General features: G+C 53.9%; 1 protein-coding gene and 1 long non-coding RNA gene across 7 annotated transcripts; one reads left to right on the top strand and one right to left on the bottom strand.

Annotated features, from left to right (window-relative positions):
• The first annotated feature begins 418 nt into the window (after positions 1-418).
• Positions 419-26,267, top strand: NECTIN4 (nectin cell adhesion molecule 4). Of its 6 annotated transcripts, none has more exons than XM_069546406.1 (10): positions 419-477; positions 10,172-10,316; positions 18,808-19,167; positions 20,394-20,684; positions 21,738-21,858; positions 22,782-22,930; positions 23,155-23,314; positions 23,749-23,824; positions 24,123-24,197; positions 24,533-26,267. In XM_069546406.1, exons 2-10 carry the CDS (start codon positions 10,241-10,243, stop codon positions 24,755-24,757), a joined length of 1,533 nt encoding a protein of 510 aa, XP_069402507.1. In that variant the 5' UTR covers positions 419-477; positions 10,172-10,240; the 3' UTR covers positions 24,758-26,267. The 6 variants fall into 6 exon arrangements, with proteins under 6 accessions (XP_069402507.1, XP_069402528.1, XP_069402517.1 ...); XM_069546427.1 differs by lacking the exon at positions 419-477 and adding an exon at positions 9,936-10,047 and having other exon boundaries at positions 23,158-23,314; XM_069546416.1 differs by lacking the exon at positions 419-477 and having other exon boundaries at positions 10,157-10,316; positions 23,158-23,314.
• Positions 5,706-10,180, bottom strand: LOC138416942 (uncharacterized). The gene is made up of 4 exons (XR_011247904.1): positions 9,940-10,180; positions 7,550-7,686; positions 6,721-6,795; positions 5,706-6,241 (listed from the first exon to the last, which is right to left on the bottom strand). It is a non-coding gene; the product is annotated as an uncharacterized lncRNA (long non-coding RNA).
• Positions 26,268-26,407: the final 140 nt, after the last annotated feature.

Genomic DNA, 26,407 nt, shown 5'->3' with positions numbered 1-26,407 from the left:
GTCACCATGGCAACAGGAGCTGTGCTAGGTCAATGAACTCAGCCCGAGGAGAGCCAGTTCTTCAGAAAGACCCCTGTTGTTTAAGCTGCGAATTCACTTGGGGCTACGACGTTTCAGGTGCCGGTGTTGCTCAGCAAAGATTGAGGAGGAACCATGTCCTTTTGACTTTAGCGTACTTTGTTTGGGGTTGGGGGGGCGGGGGACAGGCCTGCTACTAGGCATGCGGGATCTTAGTTCTCCAAAAGGGATCCGCAACAGGGATCCAACGTTCGCCCGAGGCAGTGGAAGCCTGGCGTCTTAACCACCGGGCAGCCGGGGAAATTCGCTTTGACATTTTCCTGATTGGTTCTGATTTCCCCAGGCGTGAGTTAGGAAGAAGAGACAAAAGACAGAGGGCAGACAGTGAATGTAGACCAAGCACCGACCTGGGAGTCAGGAGACCTGGGTTCTGGTTCCAACTATATCCTGACTCTCAAGGTGATTGTTTTTCTCTAGGCCTCTTCTTTCTCATTTATAAAACATCTCTGGCTAATCTCTTAAAGTGAAAAGTGAAGTCGCTCAGTCGTGTCTGACTCTTTGCGACCCGTGGACTCTAGCCCACCAAGCTCCTCCGTCCGTGGGATTCTCCAGGCAAGAATACTGGAGTGGGTTGCCATTTCCTTCTCCAATCTCTTAGTTGTATTACAAACCAGAGATCTGTGGCAAAGATGTGAAGGTCTTGACTGGGCGGGACAGCCCTTTCCTCTCTGGCCACTAGAGGGTAGTAGAGCCCAGTCTCAGGGTACTGTGCGGGGGGCGCGGGGGAGGGGGCGAGGGCGAGAGGGGAGATTGGGTTGGGGTGAGGGAAGAGACCTGGAACTTTGGAGAACTTTTCACTATTGAGTCCTAGGAAGAGTAATTCCTGATTTCATCTTGTCTCATGAACTCATACAGCACAAGGAAACAGGTACTGTGGCATCTGGAACTCAGAATTAAGGGCAGGGAGTTTCTCCTGATAAGATCCAGGGCAGAAGCTGCCCAGCCTTAGAAGCTGGATAGAGGGGAAGGGGGGGAGGAGTGAGAAGAACAGACTCCTGCCCCTCCCTGGTATCGGCCTTTAATTCAAGCCAGGTCCCTGAGCTGCTTCTTAACTCCTCCCTGCAAGACCCAGTGAAGAATGAAGAGGCCCAGATCCACACTGACTAATTTTAGCTACAGGTGAAAATGCAGGCAGATTTCTACTTCCAGCATCGCTGAGGTGGGACAGAAACAGGCCTTGTGTCCACCGTGGCTGGGCTGTAAATAGGAGTGATGACTGCTTACTTTTGCCTTTGTTTCTATAGCATCAGCTTGGTCCCCAGCATGTCCCAAAAACTGAGGCCTTAGAGAGTGACTCGAGCTACAGTAGGGATGGAGGTATCATTCAGGGACAGCACAGCAGGGCTTTTCCCACTCCAGATCCTAACTTGTGGTCCTTAGAGAAAATAACATGAAGAGGGTATGGGCAGGAAAGTATGAGGACCTGTTCCTTACCTATACCTTTAAGCTGAGACCCATTAGTAGCTTTGAAAGTCCCTGCCCACACAACTATAGCTTTCCCTGATTTTGGCAAAGGGGATCTTCAGTTTTTCAGATCGTGGTTAAAGAAAAAAAAATCATTGCTAACATCCTTGGCTGAAATCTGAAAGTCAGTCTTTTCCCTAAGGCTTCTAACTGGCTAATCTCCCAAATGCTGAATTCAAATCTGTCCTAAGATTTCACTGAGGACTCCTAAGATTTCAGTGAGGAGCTGCCTTGGGGGTGGTATCATTTTGCTTTAACCGTCCTGGCCTATATGCCCATTTTAGGCTCTTGCTTTTGCTTAAGTCTGTGGCGGTTCTGCCAGACTCATTTTCTGCCTCTCCTGGACAGAAGAGGGAACTCCCCACCCCAGGGGCCTTTCCAGCTCCTCTCTCCCAGCTTTGTTTTCCTTCTCCTCCCAGCTGCCACTCTGGGTCCTCAGCAGTTGGCATCTCACTTGAACGTGCAGCCTGAACCTCACGTGCTCCTTAGCTGTTCCCTGCCACTTCTGTACCTCTTCCAGTTCCACCTAGTAGTCAGAGGTGTCCGACTTGTCCATTGGCATTCCAAACATAGACCTGGGGGAGGACTCCTTCCTCCCCTGGTTAGTCTGAATCAAGCCTATATTTTGGAGGAAGGAAAAAAAAAAAAAAAAAACCTGGAGAGGGGAAAAGAGGGGAAGAAGGAGAGAAGAGAGGAAGAAAATAAACCAATTTGTACTTGTCTGACACACACTTGACACTCCAGGGCAGCATCAATGACTCCATCAATGGTAAAAACCTGAAAAGGCATTAAGATAAAGTGAAGGGCACACCTGTAAGAGAATCATGAGAAATTAGGGAGAAGGGCTACCAAGGCTTCTCCTTCTCTGGACCTGCTTTCCACCTGCTAATAATATGCAGGGACAACCTCTGTCCAGGAGTAGGGGGAGGGGCTGATCATCCTGAAAGTCTCAGAATCCTGATGTGACCCTATGACTTCAGTCTCCTCAGCTGGCTATTTCTGGCAAGCAAGGAATCCCTGCAGCTCAGCTTTTTAGTCTCATATCTGTCCCAGCCTTAAATCTACACCCGCTTGTCTCAAACCTTCACAAAACTCTTAGTCTATCTTCACCTTTCCATAACCCCATTTTCTGCCCCTGGAACCATCCCTGGTTCTCAGCATTGTCCGGTCACACAGAAAGCCAACAATTGGACCCTTGGGATCTTAGTCACACTGTCAGGACCCTCTCAATTTCCTCTACCTACATCTCCCAGGCTGTCCTATCCTTCTGGCGGTCTCTCTGGCTCTCCCTTTTTTGTCCTCTAACCTTTCTGCATTTTTCCCACAGTTAATTCTGGCTAGTTGATTTCCTGTCCCCATGCCTTCTTGGCCCCACTGACTCAGCTCAGCCAGAATAAGGACATGGGCAGACAGAAGGCCGGAGGAATGACCGGGACAAGAGGCTTCAAGAGGCCAGATCTTGAGTCGTGACTGAGACGTGAGCTGAAAGGAGTTTGAGAGAAAAGCAGAACTGTTAGCAGACTTGGGGTGGAGGGGAGTGAGCATGAGGTGAGTTAGAGAATGATGGAGCGGTGGGGTAAGGATGGGGAAGAACCTGAGCCATGGTGATCCTGAGTAGGAAAGTATCAGTGGGTCATACTGAGTGGTGGAAATTGAGGGGGGAAGAGGGAAGTACCTGAGTGATCCCAACAGTGTCTCTTTAGGTCTTTCTGCCTGTTTCAGATTTTGTCTCCGTTTGTTGTCCCTTTGAATTACCCCTCTTCGATAACTTGTGTGTTTCTCCCTCTGTTTCTTTGTCTCTCTAGGTTTCAGCCTGTATCACTGTGCCTTGAGGTCTGTCTCACCATTTCTACTTTGTGTTTTTCCCTCTGGATCTCTGTCTTTTGTCCCCCTGCCCTCTCTCTGCTGCTGAACAGAGCCAACCATCTGACTTTTCTGCAAGGAGCTCTGGAACCTTCTAGGAGGGACCAGGTTTCTCCCCTTTGGCTGTATGCTAGAAATGTAGAAGCAGTCTGGGGTCCCTGGACACAGTCATAGGGTGTTGATCACTTACGAGGACCTAAGTGAGCTTCAGTATATGGGGTCTGTTCAGGGAGTAGTATTTCTCCACAGAGGACCTTCGAGTGTGGAGGCCTGGGCCCGGGGAGAGAAGCCGGCTAGAATGGGGAGATTAGACTCTAGTCCTTCCTCTGCCTCTCCATATAGCCCATGGCCCAGTGCCTCCTGGTCTCACTGGTTATCCCGGGCAAGGGAGTCTTGCTCTCTTTCTTGATCCCCAGCCCTTCTATGCCACTTCTAGAGTTGAAGGAAGAGCTGAGGTTCAGCAGGAGGGCTTTATGATGAGGCTGGAGGGCAGTAACTAGGGATTTCTTCACAGACAGCCTTAAGTACTTGGAATGTGTGGTGGAAGATGCTCAGGAGAGAGTCAGGGGCATGGTCTACCTGGGCTTCCTCTCTTGCTTCCCCTGCCACTGGGACTTACCTCCTCCTTCCTCAGCCCAAAAGCTCCCCGCCTGGCTATCTCTGGGACTGACAACAGATGCAGGACAGCCCCGAGTCCCTGAGTGCAGCGGGAGCGAGACCAAGAACTAGTCCTGGTGCAGTGGGGCTCTGGGGGTGTCTTGGAAACTGAAGGACCCAATCCCTGCTTTCCAGGACCAGGCCGGGCGAGAACCAGGGCACTTAGACTAGGGCCTCTCCACAGCTGCGTGGCATCCTGGCCTCTGACCAGGGCAGCGTTGCCTGCCTGCTGAGTGCTGAGCATGGATGGTGGAAACAGGTGGAGCTGCAGGTCTGACGTAACTTTGGGTCCTGGTGTGGAGAGAAAGGGCTCCCGAGGTGGTACTAGTGGTAAAGAACCCAGCTGCCAGTGCCGGATGTAAGGGTCATAGGTTCCATCCCTGGGTTGGGAAGATCCCCTGGAGGAGGGCATGGCAACTCACTCCAGTACTCTTGCCTGGAGAACCCCGCAGACAGAGGAACCTGGTGGGCTACAGTCCGTAGGGTCGCAAAGAGTCGGACACGACTGCAGTAACTTAGCACGCACATGGGAAGGAGGGGTTTCGAATTGAGGTGAGAGAAAAGTGAGTACTCCTGGACCATACGGAAGGAGGGCTCTGCTAACAAATGTCATCCTAAAATCCATCTTCCAATTGCAGGAATCCCCAGATCCTACCAGTTCCCCTGATTCCCACCTCCTGCTCATGTCCTCTCAGCTTCTGCCCCTCTCCTCTAACAACCGGCCTCTCCCCTTAGGCCCTTCCCTCCAATCTCCCAGGCCTTTCAGGCTTCCTGGGTCTCATGATGTTTTTCTCCATCCACAGCCCCATATTCTGCTCTGCAGCTGTCCTGCCACCCCCAGGGCCTGGTCCTAGGGTGATGCTATATCTCAGGGCCTCAGAAGGCTTTCCTCTGGGGAAGCCAAGCTAGGTGGTGTCAGAAACGCAGGCTGATGGCTGGGAAGTGGCAGTCTCTTTGGTGCAGAGAGGAGCCACACCCTCAGTATCTAAGCTGGGTACCTGGGACAAGTTTGAGAAACTAAGAGGCCAGATATTACCTGAAGATGCCCTGGTGGTATAGGCTCTGCAGGTGGGGCTGGTCCTTGGGGGCTGTCTGCATGTTTTCTAACTGGTGGGCTTCCTGGGAGGAGCCTGGTTCTTTCTGTGGTTGGGGGTGGGGACAGGGATGGGGAAATGCAGGGAAGCACAGTTTGGGGCCATCACTAGAATCCATTCTCTCACCAGACTCTTTGGTCTCCACCTAAGCTTTGCCCTTTAAACCACTGCCATCTTTTCCTGCTCTTGTCAGCACTTGGAAGACTCTGATTTCCACAAGGGCTCCCACTCTTGTCCTTGGCCAGTCAGGACCTATTTCCAGAACCTTCCAAAAGTGCTAGCCCACCCAGAGACCAGGGCTTCCCCGGGGGCTCCACAGTAAAGAACCCGCCTGCCAATGCAGGAGACGTGGGTTCGATCGCTGGGTGAGGAAAAATGCCCTGGAGGAGGAAATGGCAACCCACTCCAGTATTGTTGCCTGGAAAATCTTATGGACAGGGGAGCCTGGCCGGCGACAGTCCATGGCGTCACAAGAGTCAGACATGACTGAGCGACTGGGCAGGAGCACCCAGAGACCAAAGAGTGTCAAAGAATGAAGGCATCTCTCTCTTTACCCACACCGTGGTCCTTGATTCTGTGATTATGTATTTACAGAAGCTTGGGGGGGTCCTGGGATGAACGCAAGGAGGAGGGGGCTCTGCACACATCATCCTACTGAGAAACAGGACCCAAATTTGCCTTATGCTCAGCTACTTTCTCACTCAGCTTCAGGGCTTTTTAGGAACAAACAAATCCAGCCCCCTAAGCTCTAAGGGATGTTGTTGGGCAACAGGAAAGTGTGGTTGTTGTTAGGCAACAGGAAAGGATGGGGCTGGGTGCTGGGGAATCAATGGACTTGCAGGATAGCCAGATAGGAACTGCACCGCACATGGCAATGTTTACAGGAAACCTCTTGGGAAGCAGGACGCCGTCATCCTGATACTGGGCACAGTGAAGCTTCAGCTGGAGGGGAGCAAAGGTGCTTTTCAGTGGAGGAAAAGCTGCCAGAGTATCGGGGTCACTGTCCAGCCTTCTGTGGGTGAAGAGAGTCCCAGGGAGGAGCAGGAAGAGGGATCTTGAAGCTTCTACTGGAAATAGCTTTGGTCCTGAGGGATGGAATCAAGTGCCCAATCAGTAATCTTCCACTACAGCCTCAGTTAACCCCCTGACACTTTTCTGTACAAATCGCAGAAACCAAGGCAGTGAATAGCTTAATTAGGAATAGCTTAATATCACACAAAGTAACAAAGCTGTATAGAAATGGTTTGTAGATATTTCGCCCACCCCCATGCTTCCAACTAGTTCTGCTCGGCTTTATTATCTGCTTTTGTCTCTTGCAAAGCCCAAGGGTCTCCCTGCCAACCTCTGACTCTGACCTGGGATCTCACCTCAGACAAACAGGATATTACTCACTAAGAGGCTCTCTCATCTCCTCCTTCCCCCAACCCATCCTCCTAATACCCCACCTCCAGCCCCTCCCATCCTGACCCACTCCCTTCTTCCCCTGCTCACTCAATCTGACCCTCACTCTCACTCTTCTTCTCCCCCACACCACCCCACCCAGCCTTGGTCTTCCCTGACTCACCTCCAAGTCCCATTGACACAAACAAAAATTTCAGCACAACCCACTCCAACCGGTTTGGCTGAGGTGTGCAGCCTTCTGTGGAGACAGACACAAGTTACAAGCGGATGCTTGGACGCATTAGATGATGAACATCTGAAGTTAGACACACAGAAAAAGCTCTGGGCATGGACATACAGAGACGTGCAGGGAACGCATGATGGAGGGATCTGGCATGTTATTATGCATCTGTCTCTCCTGAGGGCTCCTTGAGGCAGGGACCATGTGTATCATGCATCTCTATCCTCTGCCTGTGGCCTGGCGTGAGGAGGTGCTCACTAAATGTCTGTTGAATGAACTCAGGCATGCAGGCATGCCTGCAGTGATGCCACTAGAACAATACACATCCTGAGGAGGCCACCTTGACTTGAATTATTCCCATTCTTAGGGCCCAGAATGTGGGTTGGAGGAGGGTAGGTAGTGAGGCACGAGGAGAATGGGGATTCAATGAGGGAGAGAGAACAGAACTCAAGAGACCACGCACTTGTTTGCAAAGTCTTCTCCAAAAAATATTTCCTTCTGGCCCTAATCCTGGAATTTGCCTGTTGCAAGCTTCATCCCAGAAGAGTGCAGGCAAGGCCTAAGAATGAGGGCGTGTTCCCCAAGAGCATGGCCTATGTGGAATATACAGGACTGAGGGCACAGCGGCAAGAGGGACTTGGAGGAGAAAGATCCCTACCTCCAGCAGAGGCCTGAAATGACTTCCTGGCCCAAGTGCTCCCTTTCAGGCCCAGTGGTAGCCTTAGTCCTCCTTCCAAGGCCACCTCTGGTGTTTACTAGGACCTCAACATACCCATGAAAAAATATTTGGCACAGCCTGGCCTTGACAGCCCTGGTAAGTCCAGCGGGAGCCCAGTGTTCCATCTGACTGGAACTGCAGGTGAGTGATTGAGGGTCCTAGACATCTTGACCGGCCACACCGTGGATGCACTGTGAACGGAAAAGGTCAAAGGGATATAGGGACTGGGTACCCACCTTGTGATCACCCTGCTTTCCCACCACTGTGCCTCAGTTTCTCCTGGGGTTTCCTGGACCAGGAGGGGTGCATCCGTGGGAAGGAAAGGAGCTCCTCTGAAATCGTGCGATAGGATCCGAAGTGTGATAATTATAATTATAACACAGGGTGCTCCTCCCTCTTATTCCCCCCGGCTTTACCCCACCCCTGCCACTGTGGATCTCAAAGCAACATCGGGGTGGGGTTGCTCCCCTGGCACAGGTGAGTCCAGAAGAGGGGAAGGGGTTCACCCTGGCAGAGGTGGAGAGAAACAGGAGCTTTGGCATTCAGCCTGGTCCTCATGGGAAACAGTTCTCTAAGAAGAGGTCACTGCCATGAACATTGTGAGATTTGGGATCTAGAGCCCCTGGATTCATGGTCCAGAGTTGGGCTTATGGTCCAGAGGCAGGGTTAAAGTCTGGGTCGCTGATCAGGCTCAGGAGAGTCAGGATCTCCACTCCGTACCTGACCACCTTTTCTATCCATAATGTCATGCCTTCAACAAAAGTGCATCCAGTCCCCGTTAAGTGCTGTGGACTGTGCTAGCATGGATGATTGAGGCAAGATTACAAAACAAGCCTGACTTTCCAGGAGTTCACAGACTACAGTTCTCATCCTGTCCCTCATTTAACACATTTACTGAATCCTTGGCACACAGCAGGCTTCAATCGATGCTTCTTGAATTGAAGCTTACAATTTAGTTAAGGAGATAAGATGTGCACAAATTATGAGTACGCAAGCTATAATAAAGGGACTAGCAGAGGCTGAGGAAGAACAGAGGGAGAAAGATTAATTTTAGGTGGGAGGAACTGAGAAGGCTTCATGGAAAATGTGGCATCTGAGGTCAGCTTTGAAAGATGAGTAACATTTTGACAGGTGGAATCAGGAGTGTCTTTGTGTATGTGTGTGTAAAATATTCTACATGAAATGACCCCCCACCCCTGCACCTTGCTGTCCTTGACTCCTCCTGCCTGCCCCTCTCCAGACAAAAGATCCTGCTGCAAGATTTTAACCCGTATATATTTCCTTCTCTCTCCTGTCTGTCTGTATGTATATATATATTTTAGCTCCAGTATGTCAATGATCTTGTGCCTCCCCTTCCCTTTGTTTTCCCAGAGTTGAGTTTGCCCCCTTCTCTGGCTATCCCAGATAGGTCAGTAAGGTTTCATGTAACTTGGCAGTTACATTATAGGCAACATGGAAATAGACGGTCTGACCGGTAAGAGTATACTTATAGGAATACAAGGACAGAGTATTTGAAATCGATTGTCCTTGCGAAGTCCAGACATGTGGCTTTGTTCAGTAACCATGGGGTAAATGGTTAAAGCAACCACAGAGATGGTGGAAAGGAGCCCCTTTCCGCTTCAGTGGTGTTGGCGCGGTGTGGGGTCTCCTGACCAGTAGTGAGAAGGTGTTGATGCTGATGGAGAGTCCTGCTAGGGAGGCCAGCAATCTGTGGGGTTAATGCTTTGGTCAATCCCTTGTCTTCTCCTATGTCAAGGGAGGAGGCTTGGGGGTGGGGGGTCACTTAAGTTCCTTCTGAGGGGTCTCTGGGGCTTCCCTGGTGGCTCACACGGGAACTGCCTGCAATGCAGAAGACCTGGGTTTGATCCCTGAGGTGGAAAGATCCCCTGAAGAAGGGAATGGCTACCAGTATTCTTGCCTTTGATCTAACTCCCTACTTCAAAGGTAGAGATGTCTCATACTACCAAAGCTGTGTCTTCCAGCAAGCCCCTTCCCCACTCTGGGCCTCTGTTTTCTCATCTGGTGGGTGAGGTATTTGGGCAGTACTGTCCTCTGTTCTGGTCTTCTCTGATTCTGGCTCCAAAGCTGAGCCCCTCTGGGAAGTTGGGGAACTCAGCAAAACCCAAGGGAAGGCAGCAAGACCGGCCGGGGTGCAGGACTACTGGCTTGCTTTCCACCCACAAGGGCCTTGCCCTGGTTCCTCCTGGCCAGGTGCCTCCCTCTTTGAGCCACCCTGGGCCTTTCCTACCCCTCCCCCCACCCAGCCCCTCCCGTCACAGCCCCTTCCACACACTGCCAGGTAAAGGCTGCAGCTGATGATGGGATCCCACACCCCCCCAGGTCCTTCCCTTATCCCCTCCCTCTCTGGCGCCCATTAGCCAGCCCGGGCCGTGGGGGCGGCGGCTGCCTAGTCTCCGTGCCAGGCCCAGCCCCCGGAGACGCACCTGTTCTGACCTGCTGAGCAGGTTCCCAAGTTTCTGCCTTCGTTGTTGGCCACGGCGTGGGAAGCAGCTCTGCGGGAGCTCGGCGCTCCCGATCACGGCTTCTCGGGGGTAGCTACAGCTGGGTGGGTGGAAGGGGGCTGGGTCCCCTAGCGGAGACCCCAGGGGGGCAGGCAGGTGCGTCCCTGCCCGAGGACTCTGTGACTGCCTACCGTCTGGGTTGATCCCTATCCAGCTCTCGAGCGGCTCCCAGGGAGAACTCGGTGGAACTTCAGAAACACTGGGCAGCTCTGCCTCCCAACCAATGCCTCTGTCCCTGGGAGCCGAGATGTGGGGTCCTGTGGCCTGGCTGCTGCTGCTGCTCCTGGCATCATTTACAGGTAGGACTTGCTTCAGGACCCTTGTTCCTGAGCCCAAGCCGACCAGGCACACACACACACACGCATCCACACGCATCCACACGCATGCACACATACACATTCCCTTTCCTGTGCTCTGAGCTGAGGAATCGGCCTCCCTCTAGCATCTCCAGCTGCTACCAGTGCCCTCAGGAGAGCCACCGGAGCTCTTCTGTTTCATGCCCCTTTCCAGCCCCAGGCCAGGTCTCTGGGTCTGGGCTCCCTGACCACCTTAGCCAAAAGGCTGGAGCTGCCTCTGGGGAAAGAGATGTGGTAATCCAGTACAGGTGGCCAGGGAGGTGGAACTGGTGGGGACCCTTTCACCCCTTCGTAGAGATTCCCTCGCCTACCCCCTGGGCTTCAGAATTGCTGACTGAGGCTGCAGCTGACTCAGGGCTGAGCTGGTTTCCCCAGTCATCAGGGTGTAGGAAGCCTGATGTCCAGAGAATGGACAGGGTCTTTCTCTCACCTCCTCTCCACATGATGGCCTAGAATACCAGTTCTGTGGCACCCGTTGGGGGACTGTCGGGGAGCTGGAAGCTCTTTTCACTCTGGCCCCCCATCTCTGAGCATGCTATGGGGGGTGCTATTCCAAAGTAAGATGGCTACTTCCATGAGCGGGGGGTCTAGAGAGGGCATGGTCCTCTTTCCTTTATCCCTTGTCCTATTTTCTCAGCTAGATGTCTTGTATCACTCCCGTCTAGCACTGTGTACAGAAGATTAGAAATTATAGGAACTTGTAATCTTCAGAGTGGGGGAGAGAGAGAGAGAGAGTGTGTGTGTGTGTCTGTAAGGTTGCATATGCACAATGAGACCAGGGTAGGATTCCTTAGGCTGTTCCCAAGGTAATGGACAACTGAGATATCTTCCTCCTTAGAAAGACAGGGCCTCACCTACATACAACAGTTTGATTCCAAGTCCCAGGAGCAGTGGTGACGGAGCCGCAGTTGTCCAGCAGTGATTTTCCCCAACCTCCATCCCCACCTAAAGCTGTCAGGGAGAGTCAGCCTTGCTCTGATCTTCTAATAGAAGGGTCGTTGGCCCAGCCTCCAGCTGCAGGATACTGAGTTCCGAGCCCTGCCATCTCTCCCTCCTCCCCCCCACCCCCCATCTTAATTCCCATCTTCCAGACAACCCTTCTCACTTGCTTAGGCCAAGAGGGTGGGGCCTGGTTGCTGGGGCCAGGGAACTCGGCAGTCACTTTCCTGTAGGATCTACCCACACCTAAAGGATCTACCCACATCTAGAGAGTGGAGCCATGATGTCTCAGGACTCGGAAGGGATCAAAGAGATCCAACTCCCTCAGGGAAGTTTCCAGGGAAAACTGAAAGAAATAGAAAGGCCAGCGAGATCTCAAGATTACTCAGTGTTAGAAGCATAATCGGGGTTAGCGTCTTGGTCTTCCAACCCCTAATTCATCGGAGCATAACACCTCTGAGTGGTCACTGGGGATAGCCAGGGCACTGGATGCTGGACACGCAGCGCTTAGCAAGACATAGTCCCTGCCTTCTTTTTCCAGGACACAAATCTGTTCTTTCTCAGAGAAGCCCATGGCAGGGAGAGGAGACCCCTTCTAGTTAGGGCATCACCCCCACCTTGTCCTGTGCCTAATGGACGGGTGCCATGGCCAGGGAGGCAGCCTGCTCCAGGGAAGCTGGCACCCAGGGAGCCGCACTCAGCTGCTATAACCTGCACAGAGTGCTCGGAGGGCCACAAGTCAGACCCCGGGTTCCCAGCCCGAGGAACATGTGGGCCCACCTAACTGCCACCCCCATTCTGGCTCCCGTGGGCATCTCCTCAACGGCCCCCAGGAAACTGGAGTGTTCTTGTCTCTGAGAAAGCCTTGGACAGGAACCTTGGGAAATCAGGAGTTTGGGGTTCTGGCCCCATTTCTGCAGTTAATTTGTTACATGACCTTGGGGAACTAAGAATCTAGACTTTAGGAGACCAAGAAGTAGGACCAGATGATCTGTATGGGCCTTCTAGCTCTGAGAGCCTGTGGCTGCCTGAACGTCCAGCCCCTGACTGAAGGAGGGTGCTGGGTGCTGGAAGAAACAGTCCATCTGGCTATGGCGACAGAAGGGGGAAAGGTCCTGACCCCCTTTCTCAGCAGGGACCAGGGGTAGCTTTACCCTAGATACTGCCTTCTGCCCCTGCACTGCTGCAGATTTGTGTCCCCACCAAGTCCTGGGTCATTAGTGCTCTGAGCCCCAGGGCCCTGCCCCACCCCTGTTAGGGAGAGGAGCCCAGGCTGGGGAGGCACCCCAACAACCACAGCTCTTTGTCTCTCCTTAATGGGATGAATTTCCGGGTGAGGTCTCCTCCCTTCTCCTTCCCATCTCCTGCCCTGGGGCTGAAGGACCCATATCTGTAGATACCCTGCCAGTAGGGTCCTGGTTCCTAATCTTTGCTTCCAACTGAGCCCTGCAGGACCCCAGAGAACACGGGGTTCTCTGAATTCTGAAGTCTGGCCTCTGAGGGTTAGGATTAGCTTTCTGTCTAAAGTTAGTTTTTTAGAAAGGGAGGGACCTCATCCCTGCATCTCTACTCCTATTTACAGAGGTGGGGGCAGGCCCTTTTCTGAAGGACCTACCCAAACCCTGGGGGAAGACCAGAAAGGGAGGCAAGCATCCCTGCCCAAGGTAGGGAGCGCTAGGAGGATCCCAGGGAAGCCCTGTGGCCCCCAGTGACCTTAGTCCAACCCCAATGTTTCAGGGAGCTGGGCCAAGGGGACCCCAGCCACAGAGATGGCAGTAAGGAATTCATAGTAGAGTCCACGGTCCCAGCCTCTAGACCTCAGCCTTGGGATCCTAGGGCCCTCCAGGCAAAGTGAAGGGAGGTCAGCCACGGTAGGAGCAAGCCTAGTGAAGAGAGAATGCCTGGCCTTTCTGGACTCCCAAACTTGCCCTTCTGCTGACCAAAGTCTAGGCAGACAGAAGGGATGGGGTGGGGTGAGGAGCTGAGTCAGGAGGGAAGGGAGGAGAGAAGCCTAGGGGCTGAATCTGGGATCAGAATCTAAACTGAGAAGGTCAAGCTCAGAACTGGGGTCCAGCCACAGAGCTGGAGGAGGAGGGCTCTGCCTGAGGGGGAGGGGTCAAGATCACTCTTTAACTGGACGGGAGCCTCAGGCTTCAGACGCTTTCCCCACAGTTCTCAGGCCACCCCCCCACCCCACACACACACCCCTTTGCCTTTAAAACTGGTTGGCTGTCCTGAGAGCTGGGTTGAAGCTGTGATTTGGGGTGGGGCAGAGCTGGCCACACTTGCAGAGGTTGGGGAGGGGTGGCTGGCTGGCAGGATTGGGGAGGGGGTTAGGATCCCAGGGGTTTGGGAGAAGTTGAATTCTGGGTCTCCCACCCACAGTGTGGCTGTTGTGGTGACTCAGCCAGGCTCAGACTCTGGCTCCGGGGGGTTTAGGGGACTTATCTGTGCTGGGAGCCGTGTCTGGGCCGGAGCTGGGGCTGCCTCAAGGCCTGTCCTCCCCCATTGTTCTCACCTCCCTTTGTGATTGGTGTGGCCCCCCTCCCCAGACACTAATCTGTGGTGGGCGCTTTGCCCGGGTTGGGAAGCTCTCACTAAGCTGAGGGGCTTAGGACAATGGAGGGTAAGTGAGGGAGGTGGAGGAAGGCAGAGAGAGAATCTGCTGGTTTTCAAAGTTCCTTAGCACTCCAAGGCCAAGGTTACAGGGGGAGAGGGACGGATGGAAAGAAAAACAGTTGGGTTGTTTATATCACCTGTCCTGAGTAAGGGGCTTCAGGGGTCCCTTCCCAGGTCCTTTCTTACCCCAAACTCACCCACACATTCCAGCTCTTTCTTGGGGAAGCTGCTGCTGTGGGGTGAGGGGAGGCAAGAGTTAACAAAGGAGAATGAGACCCTAGACAGCTCAGCCCCCTCCCCCTAGCCTCAGGTAGGATCCCCCTCCTCCTTCCCAGCAAACTTCCACCAGACAACCCTCACCCCAGGCCTGCAGCGAGAGCTGGTTTTTCTGGTGGCGGCAGCAGCAGAGACCTGACAGAGATTCCCAGGGAGAGGCCTCCTTGAGGGGCCAGAGGTACTTGGCAGGGGGAGGGGGGGGGGGTGCTGAGAAAGGTGGGGGTCCTTCCAGTAGGAACCTGAGGAGCAAGGGTAGAGAAAGCTTTTGTTTTGTTCTGTGGGGTGGTCCTTGATGACAATTTCCCATCACCCCAGAGGGACAGTGACCTCATCTCTGGGTCCCTCTGCCTGAGATGAATCTGCCTCAAGTCTGGGGTGAGGAGGGGAGGGGTGCCTGGGCGACACTCCAGTGGGTGCAGAGACAGAGGCCCCGAGCCACGCAGCACTGACCAAAGGCAGCTGAGACAGATAACTATGCGGAAGCTAAGAGAAACCAATATCAAAATATTTACTGTGTGTGTACATTCACAGACATGCCTTTCCATGGCTTGCTCTGATGCTGACATGCACACATGCACTCCTGAAGAGAAAAAGTGGACACATGTATGTGGGAAACACCCCCAGGTTCATGCAAAGAGGCAGCCTCTCCTGCATGCGAGCCAGCACTGAGCCACACCAGGCCCTCACCCAAAGACGGGCACGCAGACACACGGAGCTCACACTGCCTCCCTTCCTCCTCCTCAGAGACCCACCTCCAGGACCCCATTGTGTGCCCCTAGAAGCACTAGCAGTGGATGCTGACGGAGAAAGGCTCCGCAGAAAGAAAAGCCTCCTGCCCGAGAGATGCCGTCATCCGCCACTGCCAGCCTCAGTCTCCCCTCCGGAGATCAGAGGCCAGGCCTTGTGCAGAGAGGAGAGTTGGGGCACAGGGTAGGGAGAAGGCAGCCAGCCCAGGCCGGGAACGGAAGGCCTGTCTGGGAGCAGGTGGGGTACACAGAGGGCAGGGCCCCAAAGAGGCCCGTGGGGGCCTGGCCAGGGGTGGGGGAGGACCAGGGCAGGGATCCCGTCCGGCCAGTCGGGCCTGTTCTCTGCCTTGCGCAAGGTGGTGGCTGGTGGCGGCTGTGGCTAGGCTGGCTGTGCAGCAGCGGCTGAATCACCAAGGTTCCTGACCAGCGTCCTGGTGCTCCCAGGAGGAGGGGAGGGGAGGGTCAGAGGGAGGGGCGCTCAGCCAGCAGAGTCCACCAGCCTCAGCAACCAGTCTGCAGCAGAAGGGTCCGTGGGCTTGGCCTGGCCACTACATGCCCGCAGGGTGACCTCACCAGGCAGGCGGTGTGTCTCCTTTGCTCTGGTGACATCATCATGCTGACGCCGGGCGGGCACTGGGTGGGGGAGAGAAGGAGGAGGCAGTCCTGGTCTGCCCTACCCTGGGAGTCTCAGCTTCTGGGTCTGCCTACTGGGCCCAAGTTCTCTTTTCCTTCTCTTGCAGCCTCTGTGTGTGTGTGTGTGTATGTGTGTGTGTGTGTGTGTGTGTAAGTGAAGGAGGGTGTTGCTCAAGCTGAGATGCTCCCAGTAAATAGTGAATTTAGGACAAAGGGGAGATGTAGGAGAGACCCAGAAGGGACTTTCCGGTTTAACTGGGTTCCTCATCCGGCAAAGTTTGGGTTTATCACTTGGGGTCATGGGGATCATGGAGCCACAGGTAGGGATGTGGAGGATCGGACCAGACATGTGCTAGGGACTCGATGCATGTTGTATGCTAAGAAGGTATTTTTGGTGGGGAAATGTGATTAGTGGTGGGGAAGGGCCAGTTGCTTGACAAGTACAGGAATGAGGATGCCATCTCACATTGTCCCCGAAATAGGCTTTGGAAGGGTTTGAGTGTCTCGCAGTGGAGCAGGGCTTGGATTCCCTGTGACCTGCATGGACACTGGGATTAGAAGCAGAGGAAGTACCAGGAAGCCCCAATCTCAAGCCCACCTTCAGCCCTTGGCAGCCCTGCTCCCTCTGGTGCCAGGAGGAGGTGCCTGGGAGGGGTGACAGGTGGTTAGCTGGACTCCTTGGCTGGGCTGGGTGGGACCAACATCAGCTTGGGCAGGTCAGGGCCCTGGTATCTGGCCCTGCAGGTCTGTCCCGTCCCATTCGGGCCCTCCCGGCTCCCAACAGCATCCTCCCTTCTTCTTCCCGTTTGCAGGGCCGTGGGATCCCCTTCCTCTGTCCCATGCTCTGCCTCACTGGGGCCCTCTGGCCACTCTAGTGGGGCTTCACTTTCTCCCCCCACGTCTGGTTTCCTCCACCCCCTACTTTCACCCTAGGTCCAGTCTGGAGGTACTCCCTCTGGCAGAGAACCCTGCTAGCCAGCCTATTGTGTCTCCACCCTAAGGTTGCCATGCTAACCCCCTCCCTGCCCAGCCCAACCAAAGACTGCACATTCCTCCTCGTTCTACCCTTTCCTTCTTCTGCCTGTCTCTCACATTCATTCATTCCCACTCATTCACTCATTCAGTCAGTCAATAAATAATAATTGAGTACCAGTTATATGCCAGGAATGCAGACCACTGAGCACTGAATCAGAAGCCATGTTTGCATATGTGATGTGAGATCCAGTTTATACCCTTGAGGTTCTCAGTCTGGTGGAAGAGGCAGACGAGAAAACAGCAAATACAATCTGTGGTATCAACAAATGCAGTCTGTGATGGGTCAACGCAGGATGCTAGAGGGAGAACAGAGGAAGGGCACCTCACCCTGCCTCAGGTGGGGGTGGGGGAAGGGAGGACTCCGGGAGGAAGTGATGTCTAAGCAGAGTCTTTAAGGATGAGTAGGAGTTACCCAGACAGTGATGAGTAGGAGCTACCAGACATAGGGAGGAGGGCGTTCCAGGCAGGATCACAGTATGAGCAAGGTGAAGGCCAGCAGGGTGTGTGAAATGCTGGCCAGAGGTAGGAGCTTTGAACTTTTGGGAATTACTGGACATGCATCCCCAGGCAAGTCGCTCTCACCATTCCAGAGAGCCTTCACTCTGCCCGCAGCCCTCTGCCCCCAGCCCTGTTTCATACAGTTTATTCCACAACTTCAAATCTCTTTCTTTCCAGCCTCGAGCTTCTCTAGCCCTGCCTCCCTCATAAGTTACTCATCCTAGAAACCTAGGAGTGGTCTTTGAGTCGTTCCTCTTTCTGGTCAGTGACCAGGTCCTGCCAAGCTTCCCCTGGAACTGTCCCCTCCTCTGGGCAGCACAGTGCAGGATGGCAGCAGGGTCCTAGTGTGTCTCCTGCCACAGGCCCTGCTTTCCAGTCAGAGGGCACATGACCACTGGCTTAATGCTCTAGTGACTCCGTATTTCCCCTGGCCAAATCTGAATTCCTTTGCCTGGTGTGGAAGGTCCTGGATGATTTTGCTGTGACCAGATGTCTCACTCCCACTCAACACACACCCCTTGCCTTAGTTGTGTCCTCTCCTCTTGGCTTCCTGAACCAGCCAGACTCCACCTCCCTGGGGTTTACCCACCTTGGGCCCTTACCTGGGATCCCTTTTCAGGTCTCACCCCCTCCTGATTCTACCCACTGCATGCATGAGGCCCTCCTACCTGAATCAGGACCACTAGCCTATCCCATAACTAACGTGCAACACACCAGTAACCACTAAATAAGAAACCATCACACATATTTCCATAGATGTTTCCATACATATCTCTTTCCCAGAAGATCTCAGATTCTGTAAGTGCAGGACATGCATCCTTCTTTGCTGATAAAGCTACATGATAGATCTCCCTGAGGGCTTCATACTGTTCCTTATCAATGGACATAGCACTCACCTTTCAACACTGGTCTCCACCTCCAGTCCTCTGCTTCTGGTTCATGGTTCTAACCCTGCTATATATCTGTCCTGACCTCTCCTCTCTTGGCCTCTGACCCTGGGCCTTTCTATCTTCAGTGACTTGCTCATTCCTGTCTCTGAGTCTTGGTTCATGCCATTCCTCCCACATAGCATACCTTCTTCTCTCTGGGAACCCAGGTCTCTCATCCTCTTATCTTCAAACCATGAAAAGAATGTTCCAAAGGGCCTGTTGGCATGGACCCTTCCTACACCACATGCCACATCCCAGACACCAACTCTTCTTGACCCTTGCCTTGGCTCCAGACCACTTTCTGAAAGCATTCTCTTTCCCTCTCTTGGTAGGTTAAGCCTTCTGTTAAAGTCTGTCCATGGCTTCCAGGTCTTTGTGTCATAAAATCCACTTCCCTGAGCTCCCAGAGGGCAGAGGCTGGGTCTCTTCTCGTGTTATAGCTGCCCACCTTACAATTGCTCAGGATAGGATCCAGGGCTGAGAGAGGGTTGTGACTCTTCCATACACCATCTGTGTGGCCTTAGGCAAGTCACTTCCTCTCTCTGGGTCTCAGTTTCCTCATCTGTTAAAGGGCGATAATAACACCTACCTCTTGGGAATGGTTTGTGGATCTAATGAGGTAATGGACTGAACGTGCTTTGCAAGCATAAAATGCTCCAGGAGTTCTGGGCTGCCTTTGCTGACATTATCATTATGAATAAGTGTTCCCCAGCTCTGGCAGCGCCCCTAGTCCTGGCTGCTTCTGTCTGCCCCCTGCAGGTCAGTGCCTTGCTGGTGAGCTGGAGACCTCGGACCTGGTGACCGTGGTGCTGGGCCAGGATGCCAGGCTGCCCTGCTTCTACCGAGGGGATCCGGGCGAGCAGGTGGAGCAGGTGGCATGGGCTCGCGTGGATGCGGGCGAGGGCAGCCGGGAACTGGCACTGCTGAACTCCAAATACGGGCTGCACGTGAGCTCAGCCTACGAGGGCCGCGTGGAACAGCCGCCGCTCCCACGGAACCCCCTGGATGGTGCGGTACTGCTACGCAATGCGGTGCAGGCTGACGAGGGCGAGTACGAGTGTCGCGTCAGCACCTTCCCTGCCGGAAGCTTCCAGGCAAGGCTGCGGCTCCGCGTTCTGGGTAAGGCCAGTTGCCAGAGACGCCAGAACCTCAGGCCCTGGGTCTTGGAAGGCAGAGCCAGAAGCAGGGGAATGCAGAGATGAATGGGATCGGGTCGAAACAGGAAGAGGTGGGGTCCTGTGGAACTGAGAGAGCTTCATTTAGCCCATCCAACCCCTGCCCCAATCCAGAAATTCTTTTCAGGTGACCCCCAGAGCTTGATACAGCTTGATCAGCCTTGGGGAAGAATCCATTTATTAGGCTGGTCTTCCTTCTGTGGACCTGACATCTCCCTGTTGGTAACTCGCACTGTCAGCAGTGAGCCTTCTCTGTTCTGCACAACAGCCTCTCCACTAGATGTGACGCTCTCAAATGCCTCACTCAAATCTCTCCTTCAAGCTAAATTTACTAGTTTCTGCAACAGTTCTACCAGACACACTCATTCAGAGCCTCCCTCATCCTCCTGGGCTCCATTTAAAATACTAGGCCTAGACATGGACACACAGGCCCAGCTCTGCCCAGAGTGGCTGTGCATGACCAGTGGGGCTCATGCCTGCCCTGGTCTAGACCTTCAGTGAATGCGGTCAGGAGCCGCAGTTGCCTTGTAAACCACCTCTTGGCACTGTGGACTCTCACGGTCAACGGATGCCCTGGACTTATGGTCAAGTCCAGTCTTTTCCATGCTGGGCTTGGACTGTTAATGTTATGAAGATAAAAATAAAGACCTTTATAGTTTTCCTTTATCCACATGGAATTTAGTAATACCAGCCATGGTAGAGAACCCTGAGTGTGAATCTTGGCTTCACCACCCCATAGCTAATGATCTGGAATGAGTCATTTAACCTCCTTGAGCTTCAGTTTCTTCACCTATGAAATAAGGATAATAATACCTACTTCATGTTTGTTGACAGGATTAAAAGAAATAATGTTTGTAAAGTGTTGAGCACAGTACTGGGCCACATAGTCAGTGCTTTAAAAGTAGTGGCTATTATTATTATTATTATTATATAGATGTTATCTGGTTAGTTTTTAAATTACCTCATTATTTTTTATTTAAAAAATGACCCATACTCGTTGTAAATAATTCAAACGGTGGAGAAAGGTACAAAGTCAGTTGAAATTCTACCACTCATTTGACATCTCTGTTGATGGTATAAAAGAAGAAAAAGCTAGACTGAACTGGGATGGGGTGGGGCCTCCTAAGGAGGGTTGTGAAGATGGTGCTCTCTGCCTCCCCTCATCTGCAGTGCCTCCCTTGCCCTCGCTGAATCCTGGTCCGGCGCTAGAAGAGGGCCAGGGCCTGACACTGGCAGCCTCCTGCACAGCAGAGGGCAGCCCGGCCCCCAGCGTTACCTGGGACACAGAGGTCAAGGGCACAGCATCCCACCGCTCCTTCACACACTCCCGCTCAGCTGCCGTCACTTCAGAATTCCATCTGGTGCCCAGCCGCAGCATGAACGGACAGCCACTTACCTGCGTGGTATCCCACCCTGGCCTGCTGCAGGACCAACGGATCACCCACATCCTCCAGGTGGCCTGTGAGTACTTGGGTAGGGCACCCCATGGGCTGCAGGAAGACGGGTGCGACCCTGAGAGACCCTGAGGCCCACCAGTGTGGATCCTACAGCGCATGAGCACTAGTCCAGGGTCTAAGACCTGGAGCCCCTCCCAGATGACCTTGGCAAACCACTCTCTGACCTTCAGAGTCCTCCTGCTTACAAAGGAGCTTGCCCTGATTTTCAGGTTTCAGGGAGATCAGATATAAATATGGAGTTGAAAGGATTTTGTGAAATAGTTTAGGATTTGAAGACAGATGGACTTGGAATGCACCCTAGTTCTGCTGTTTACCAGCCGTTATTCAGTCAAGATTCATTTTCTTCATTAGCAGAAGGAGAGTAATTATATCAGCTTTACAGGGTTCTGATGGGAATTAGAAACGACAAATGCAAAGCCTCTCACACGGCACTTAGTGTATGGATGATACCAGGTCAATGGCAGATGTTGTTTTCCTAGCATTAGACTTCACGCCTCTGTGAGGGATGGCACTGGTTTCTACTCATACTAACACAGCATTTGGCACAAAGTAGGTCCTCAACAGATGTTTGTTAAAGAAATGAACGAGCTGGAAATTCTCTGGTTGTCCAGTGGTTAGGACTGCACAATTTCCCTGCCGAGGACCTGGGTTCGATCCCTGATCTGGGATCCCCACAAGCCATGCTGCACAGTCAGGGAAAATAAAAGAGAAATCAAGGAACTAGGAGGATGGTTAAACCTTTGAAGAATCAGAGAGGGATTTTGCTTAGCACCTGGTTTTTGACTGGCACTATGCTAGGGCCCACAGGGGATTCAAAAGGTGTTGCCACACTGCTATGCAGAGGAACATATAGGCTCGCTGCTGAGGTAAACCAGCGTGGACTCTGAATGCAGGGGACGGAGCTGTCAGCAGAGTGGGGCTGGTCTAGGTTGGGCTGCAGATGGGCAGGACAGGGAAGGGCAGGGAGAGGCCATTCCAGGCAGGGTGAGGCCTGGGACTGGGGGTCTTCAAGGAAGAGCATCACTCCCATTCTCTCTCCTCCCACCTTTCATTCCAGTCCTTGCGGAAGCCTCTGTGAGGGGCCTTGAAGACCGAAAGCTGTGGCAGGTTGGCAGAGAAGGGGCTATGCTCAAGTGCTTGAGTGAAGGGCAGCCCCCGCCCTCGTACAACTGGACACGGTAAGGGCCAAGCTTGAGCCTGGGATACTTCCCTCGGGACCAACACGTACTCATCATGAAATGGGACAATATACTCTGAGCCCCAAATAAATTGGGGCACATGTTCAGACCAATACAAGAATATGCATGGTCACCAAACATTATTATTGGCTTATACCAGGGAGTGTGGGATACATGGCGATGCATAGAGAGTTAGCTAATAAGTGCTTGGCTTTTTCCCTTAACTTTAAAATTATGAAATATAATACGGTATTTAAATGCTAACACTTTTTATGTAAGTGCCTGAAGTGGATAAGACAAAAGGATACAGCTGACTGTGACTGCTGTTAAAGCAACACTTTTATAGCCCCTGTCACATCGCCAGCACCTTAGAAGCACCCTCCCGTCTCTGCTAGTTCCCTGGCTTTTTTCCAGGGTCTGAGATGTCCAGAGAGTCAGGGAGGGGGTCAGGGGCACATGTGTGTGAGCCCATGACAGGCATGCTCTCACATATGAGCAGATGAGCCATGTATGTGGCCTCGTGCCTGGGGCTCTGTTCATGAATCCTACCTTGCAATGTCAGGGGTATTGGGGCATGCAGTCACGTTTGCCAAGTACATCTGAGCCCAAATAGGAATGCAAAGTCCTGTCGTACGGACTTTATGCCATGTGGACCTGGTGCTCAGTGCTGAATGACGTGATGCCCACAGGAGCATGTGAGATGTTGTGCGTGTGGATCTTCCCCGAGTGCGTGTTGGGGTGCCCAGGTCAGGCTGGGCGGCAGGGAGAAGGGGCCTCTGCCTAGACCTGCCTAGAAGAGGGAGGGGCACCGTGGGAACAGCCGGTGGCTCTGGGTGACGTCATGGGGGAGGGAGGTGGAGAGCTGCCCGGGCACGTTGGATGGTGGCAGCCTCAGCCCGCCCATCAGCTTCCCTGTCCTCCAGGCTGGACGGGCCTCTGCCCAGTGGGGTACGAGCAGAAGGAGACACCCTGGGCTTCCCCACACTGACCACTGAGCACAGTGGCACATACGTCTGCCGTGTTAGCAATGCACTCTCCTCAAGGGATTCTCAGGTGGTGGTGGACGTTCTTGGTAAGCACTGGGGCAAAGGCTGGGGCCTGGGCCAGGGGCCTGGTGGGGGGCAACGAGAAGCAAGACAGGGAGTGAACTGGGAGAGTGTTTATTTGGAGGGGGTGGGACTGTACGTATTTTGCAGAGGGTCAGGCTGAGGGGGTGGTTTGGGGTATGTTTTGAGAGGACAGCATGGGGCAGGCCAGAGATCTGGACGTCTGCCTTAGACCTCGGCCTGCCCACAGCAGACCCCGAGGACGCCGCCGGGAAGCAGGTGGACCTCGTGTCGGCCTCCGTGGTAGTGGTGGGCGTAATTGCTGCACTCTTGTTCTGCCTTCTGGTGGTGGTCGTGGTGCTCATGTCCCGATACCATCGGCGCAAGGCCCAGCAGATGACCCAGAAATAGTGAGTACTGGCCCCTCCTGGGCGGGTGAGGTCAGCGGGGAGCAGAGAGGAGACAAGCAGGAGGTGGGCCAGGACTGAGGAGCGAGAGGAGGCTGGGTGGCCCCACGTCTGAGGAGCTTGTGGACCAGAGGTAGGCAGAGTCTCCTGGGAGGTGAGAAAGGCCTGGGGGCCTGGACCACAGCTGGGTGAAGGGAGCCTCACTGCCCGAGTGAGGGCAGATCCACATTCGAGGGTGTCACACGCACGGGCACATACATGGCACCAGGCACACACACTCTGCAGTCACACTGCTACCTGCAGCCACGCGCTCACACTTGCAGGGACGGCCCAGTGCCCACACCCTCCAGCCCCAGCTCATAGAGGCGCCGCCAGCCTAGGTTGGCCTTGGGAGGCTACCACTACCCTCAGCTCCTGACGAGGGGGTGTCTTCCCAGTGAGGAGGAGCTGACCCTGACCAGAGAGAACTCCATCCGGAGGCTGCATTCCCATCACTCGGACCCCAGAAACCAGGTGTGTGCGCCAGGGTCAGGGGTGTTCGTGGGGCTGGGGCCCCTCTGCAGGTCAGGAGCGTAGGAGGGTTGCACTGGGGGGAGGTGGCAGGGTGGGCAGCGCTTCTTTGGGCTGGCTCCTTTAGAAAGCCCTCTTCATCACTGGCCTCAAGGTTGCTTGGGGAAGCCATGGTTAGCACTGGTTTCAGGGTGGGGTCAAGGTCAGGGTGGGGGAATGAGGATGTCTGTGGGGTGGGGGAAGGTGACTAGGGAGGCGCCTGAGCCCCGTCCTGACTCCTCCCCATGTCCGGGCCCTGCAGCCGGAGGAGAGTGTAGGGCTGAGAGCCGAGGGCCACCCCGATAGTCTCAAGGACAACAGTAGCTGCTCTGTGATGGTGAGGCCCCCGGCCCCACCGGTGTCCCCAGCACTCTGCTCAGGCCCCTCTCCCGGCCCCCGATGTGGTGCGTCAGCAGCCCCTCCACCAGCCCCCTTGCTGAGACTCACGCTGCCCGCCTGCCTCCCCTGACACCCCCAGCTATGCCCTTACGCCTTCGTTCTCCAGTCCCCCCTTCCCCACACCTAACATTCACTCCTGCCCATCGCTGAGCTGCTGAGCAACCGTAACCCCTGCTTGTGCCTGACCTCTGGCCCCACCGTGCCCCAGCCAGCCCCTTCAAGCATGGCCGCCCTGCCCAGGCTCCTGACTCGGCCCCTGCCCTTGGTCTCCAGAGTGAAGAGCCGGAGGGCCGCAGTTACTCCACGCTGACCACAGTGAGGGAGATTGAAACGCAGACCGAGCTGCCGTCTCCAGGCCCTGGGCGGGCAGAGGAGGAGGAGGATCGGGATGAAGGCATCAAGCAGGCCATGAACCATTTTGTTCAGGAGAACGGGACCCTGCGGGCCAAGCCCACGGGCAATGGCATCTACATCAACGGGCGGGGGCATCTGGTCTGACCCAGGCTTGCCTCCGTCCCCTAAGCCTGGCTCCCTCTGCTGACAGGGAAGCCTTCAGCTCATCCCCAGGGGGCCTCCCTATACACTCTTTTCTTGAGGAAGATGCTCCCCACCCCACTGACTGCTTGACCTCCAGTCCTTCCAGTCCTTCCGTTGGAAAACGGAAGGGCTCTGCTGGCTGAGTCCCTCCCACAGTGTGTTCAGGTCGCTGCGTGTGCATGCGTGCTTGTTTGAGTGTGTGCTGAGTGTGCGTGCAGGGGTGACTGTGCCTGTGGTGTTCGTCATGCTGTCACAAGTGAACTGTGGTACGTGTGTCACCTGGTTCGGTGGCAATGTGGGGTGTACGTCACGGGGATGTGCTTGTGTGTTGTGCAGCTGTGGGACCTTTGCCTGTAAAATGCAGGTGTTTTCCTCAGACCCCAGAGCAGTATTAATGACGTAGAGCTTCAAGGTGGGAGGTGGAGACTTGGGCCAGATCCAGGTGTGCGGGCATAGCTGGAGCTGGAATCTGGCCTCCTGAGTTGGGGAGCAGGGCTCCCACCACTTGGGACCCGCTGGGGCAAGTGTGAAGCGGTGGGCCAGGGTCCGCCAGAAGCTCAAACTGCCCTCTGGTGGCCTCTGGGCCTGCTGCATGTACATACTTTCTGTAAATAAGCCTGCACAGGGGAGCTTCTTTAAGGAATATTGCCCCAAACTCATTAAGAGAAAAGACTTTTCAAAAAACTGTGGACTCATCTGGATGTTTATCGTTACAAGGATTGCTTAAAGAGTCATCAGCCTACACAGGAATCCAGCAAAGCTAGACCTTGCTGGGGCCTGACCCCAGGAGGCTAATTCCTATGGTTCAAGGTGCTCCTTCTGAGGCATCTTAATCTGGAAAGCCTCATGGGAAGCAGACTAAGATCTGATGGAGTCTGGAGGAGGCGTGTGTGCCCCACAGTTACTGGTAACAAGAGGACAAGTAAGGTCCTTGGCCTTGCGGTTCCTCGGCTCTTCCCCTAGGCTCATGTTTTCTTAGTTGCGTGCACGGGTGTTTGTGGTCCCTTGGTGAGGGGGTCACTAGGACTTGGTGCCAAGGCTGGTTTAGTCATGGTGTAAGGGAGAGAGAATAGTGATAATAGAACCAGGGAGGGTAAGAGTTCAAGTGAGGTGAAGGAGCTACTGGGAGCAAGAATATCCCCTTTTCCCCAGGGGTCTCAGGGTCACTAACTTGGGGTTCTTTCAGCAGTTTTGCTGGGTGGGGGCTGGGCTTAGATGAGGTCCATTTTTGCCTGCCTGACCCAAATACATTCAACCAGGATACCTAGATTTAGTACCAAACCCTGCTTAGCCTGAACTCTGCTGGATTTCTGACCAAAGGAGGGTCTCTCATCCCCTGCTCTGCAGCCAGCCAGGACTTTGCATATGGAACCTGAAGATATGGAATTCTAGTATGTACATTTTGTGTAAATATGTGTATAGTTGTACATAAATGATATTCTGTTTTTAAATAAACAGATAAAACCTGTTCTTTCTGGTTCCTGTCTTGCTCCCTGAACTGTGTAAATCCTGAACCTCAATAGTCTTCTGTCTCAGGACACCCTCCCTGTGGTTCCAAGTTGGGGAGGAGCTAGGATGCCTGGAACTGGGAGGAACAGGGGGAGAGAAATG

The sequence above is a fragment of the Ovis canadensis genome, chromosome 1 (genome assembly GCF_042477335.2).
Source record: "Ovis canadensis isolate MfBH-ARS-UI-01 breed Bighorn chromosome 1, ARS-UI_OviCan_v2, whole genome shotgun sequence".
Taxonomy (NCBI): domain Eukaryota; kingdom Metazoa; phylum Chordata; class Mammalia; order Artiodactyla; family Bovidae; genus Ovis; species Ovis canadensis.
This window is presented reverse-complemented; position numbering and strand designations above follow the sequence as displayed.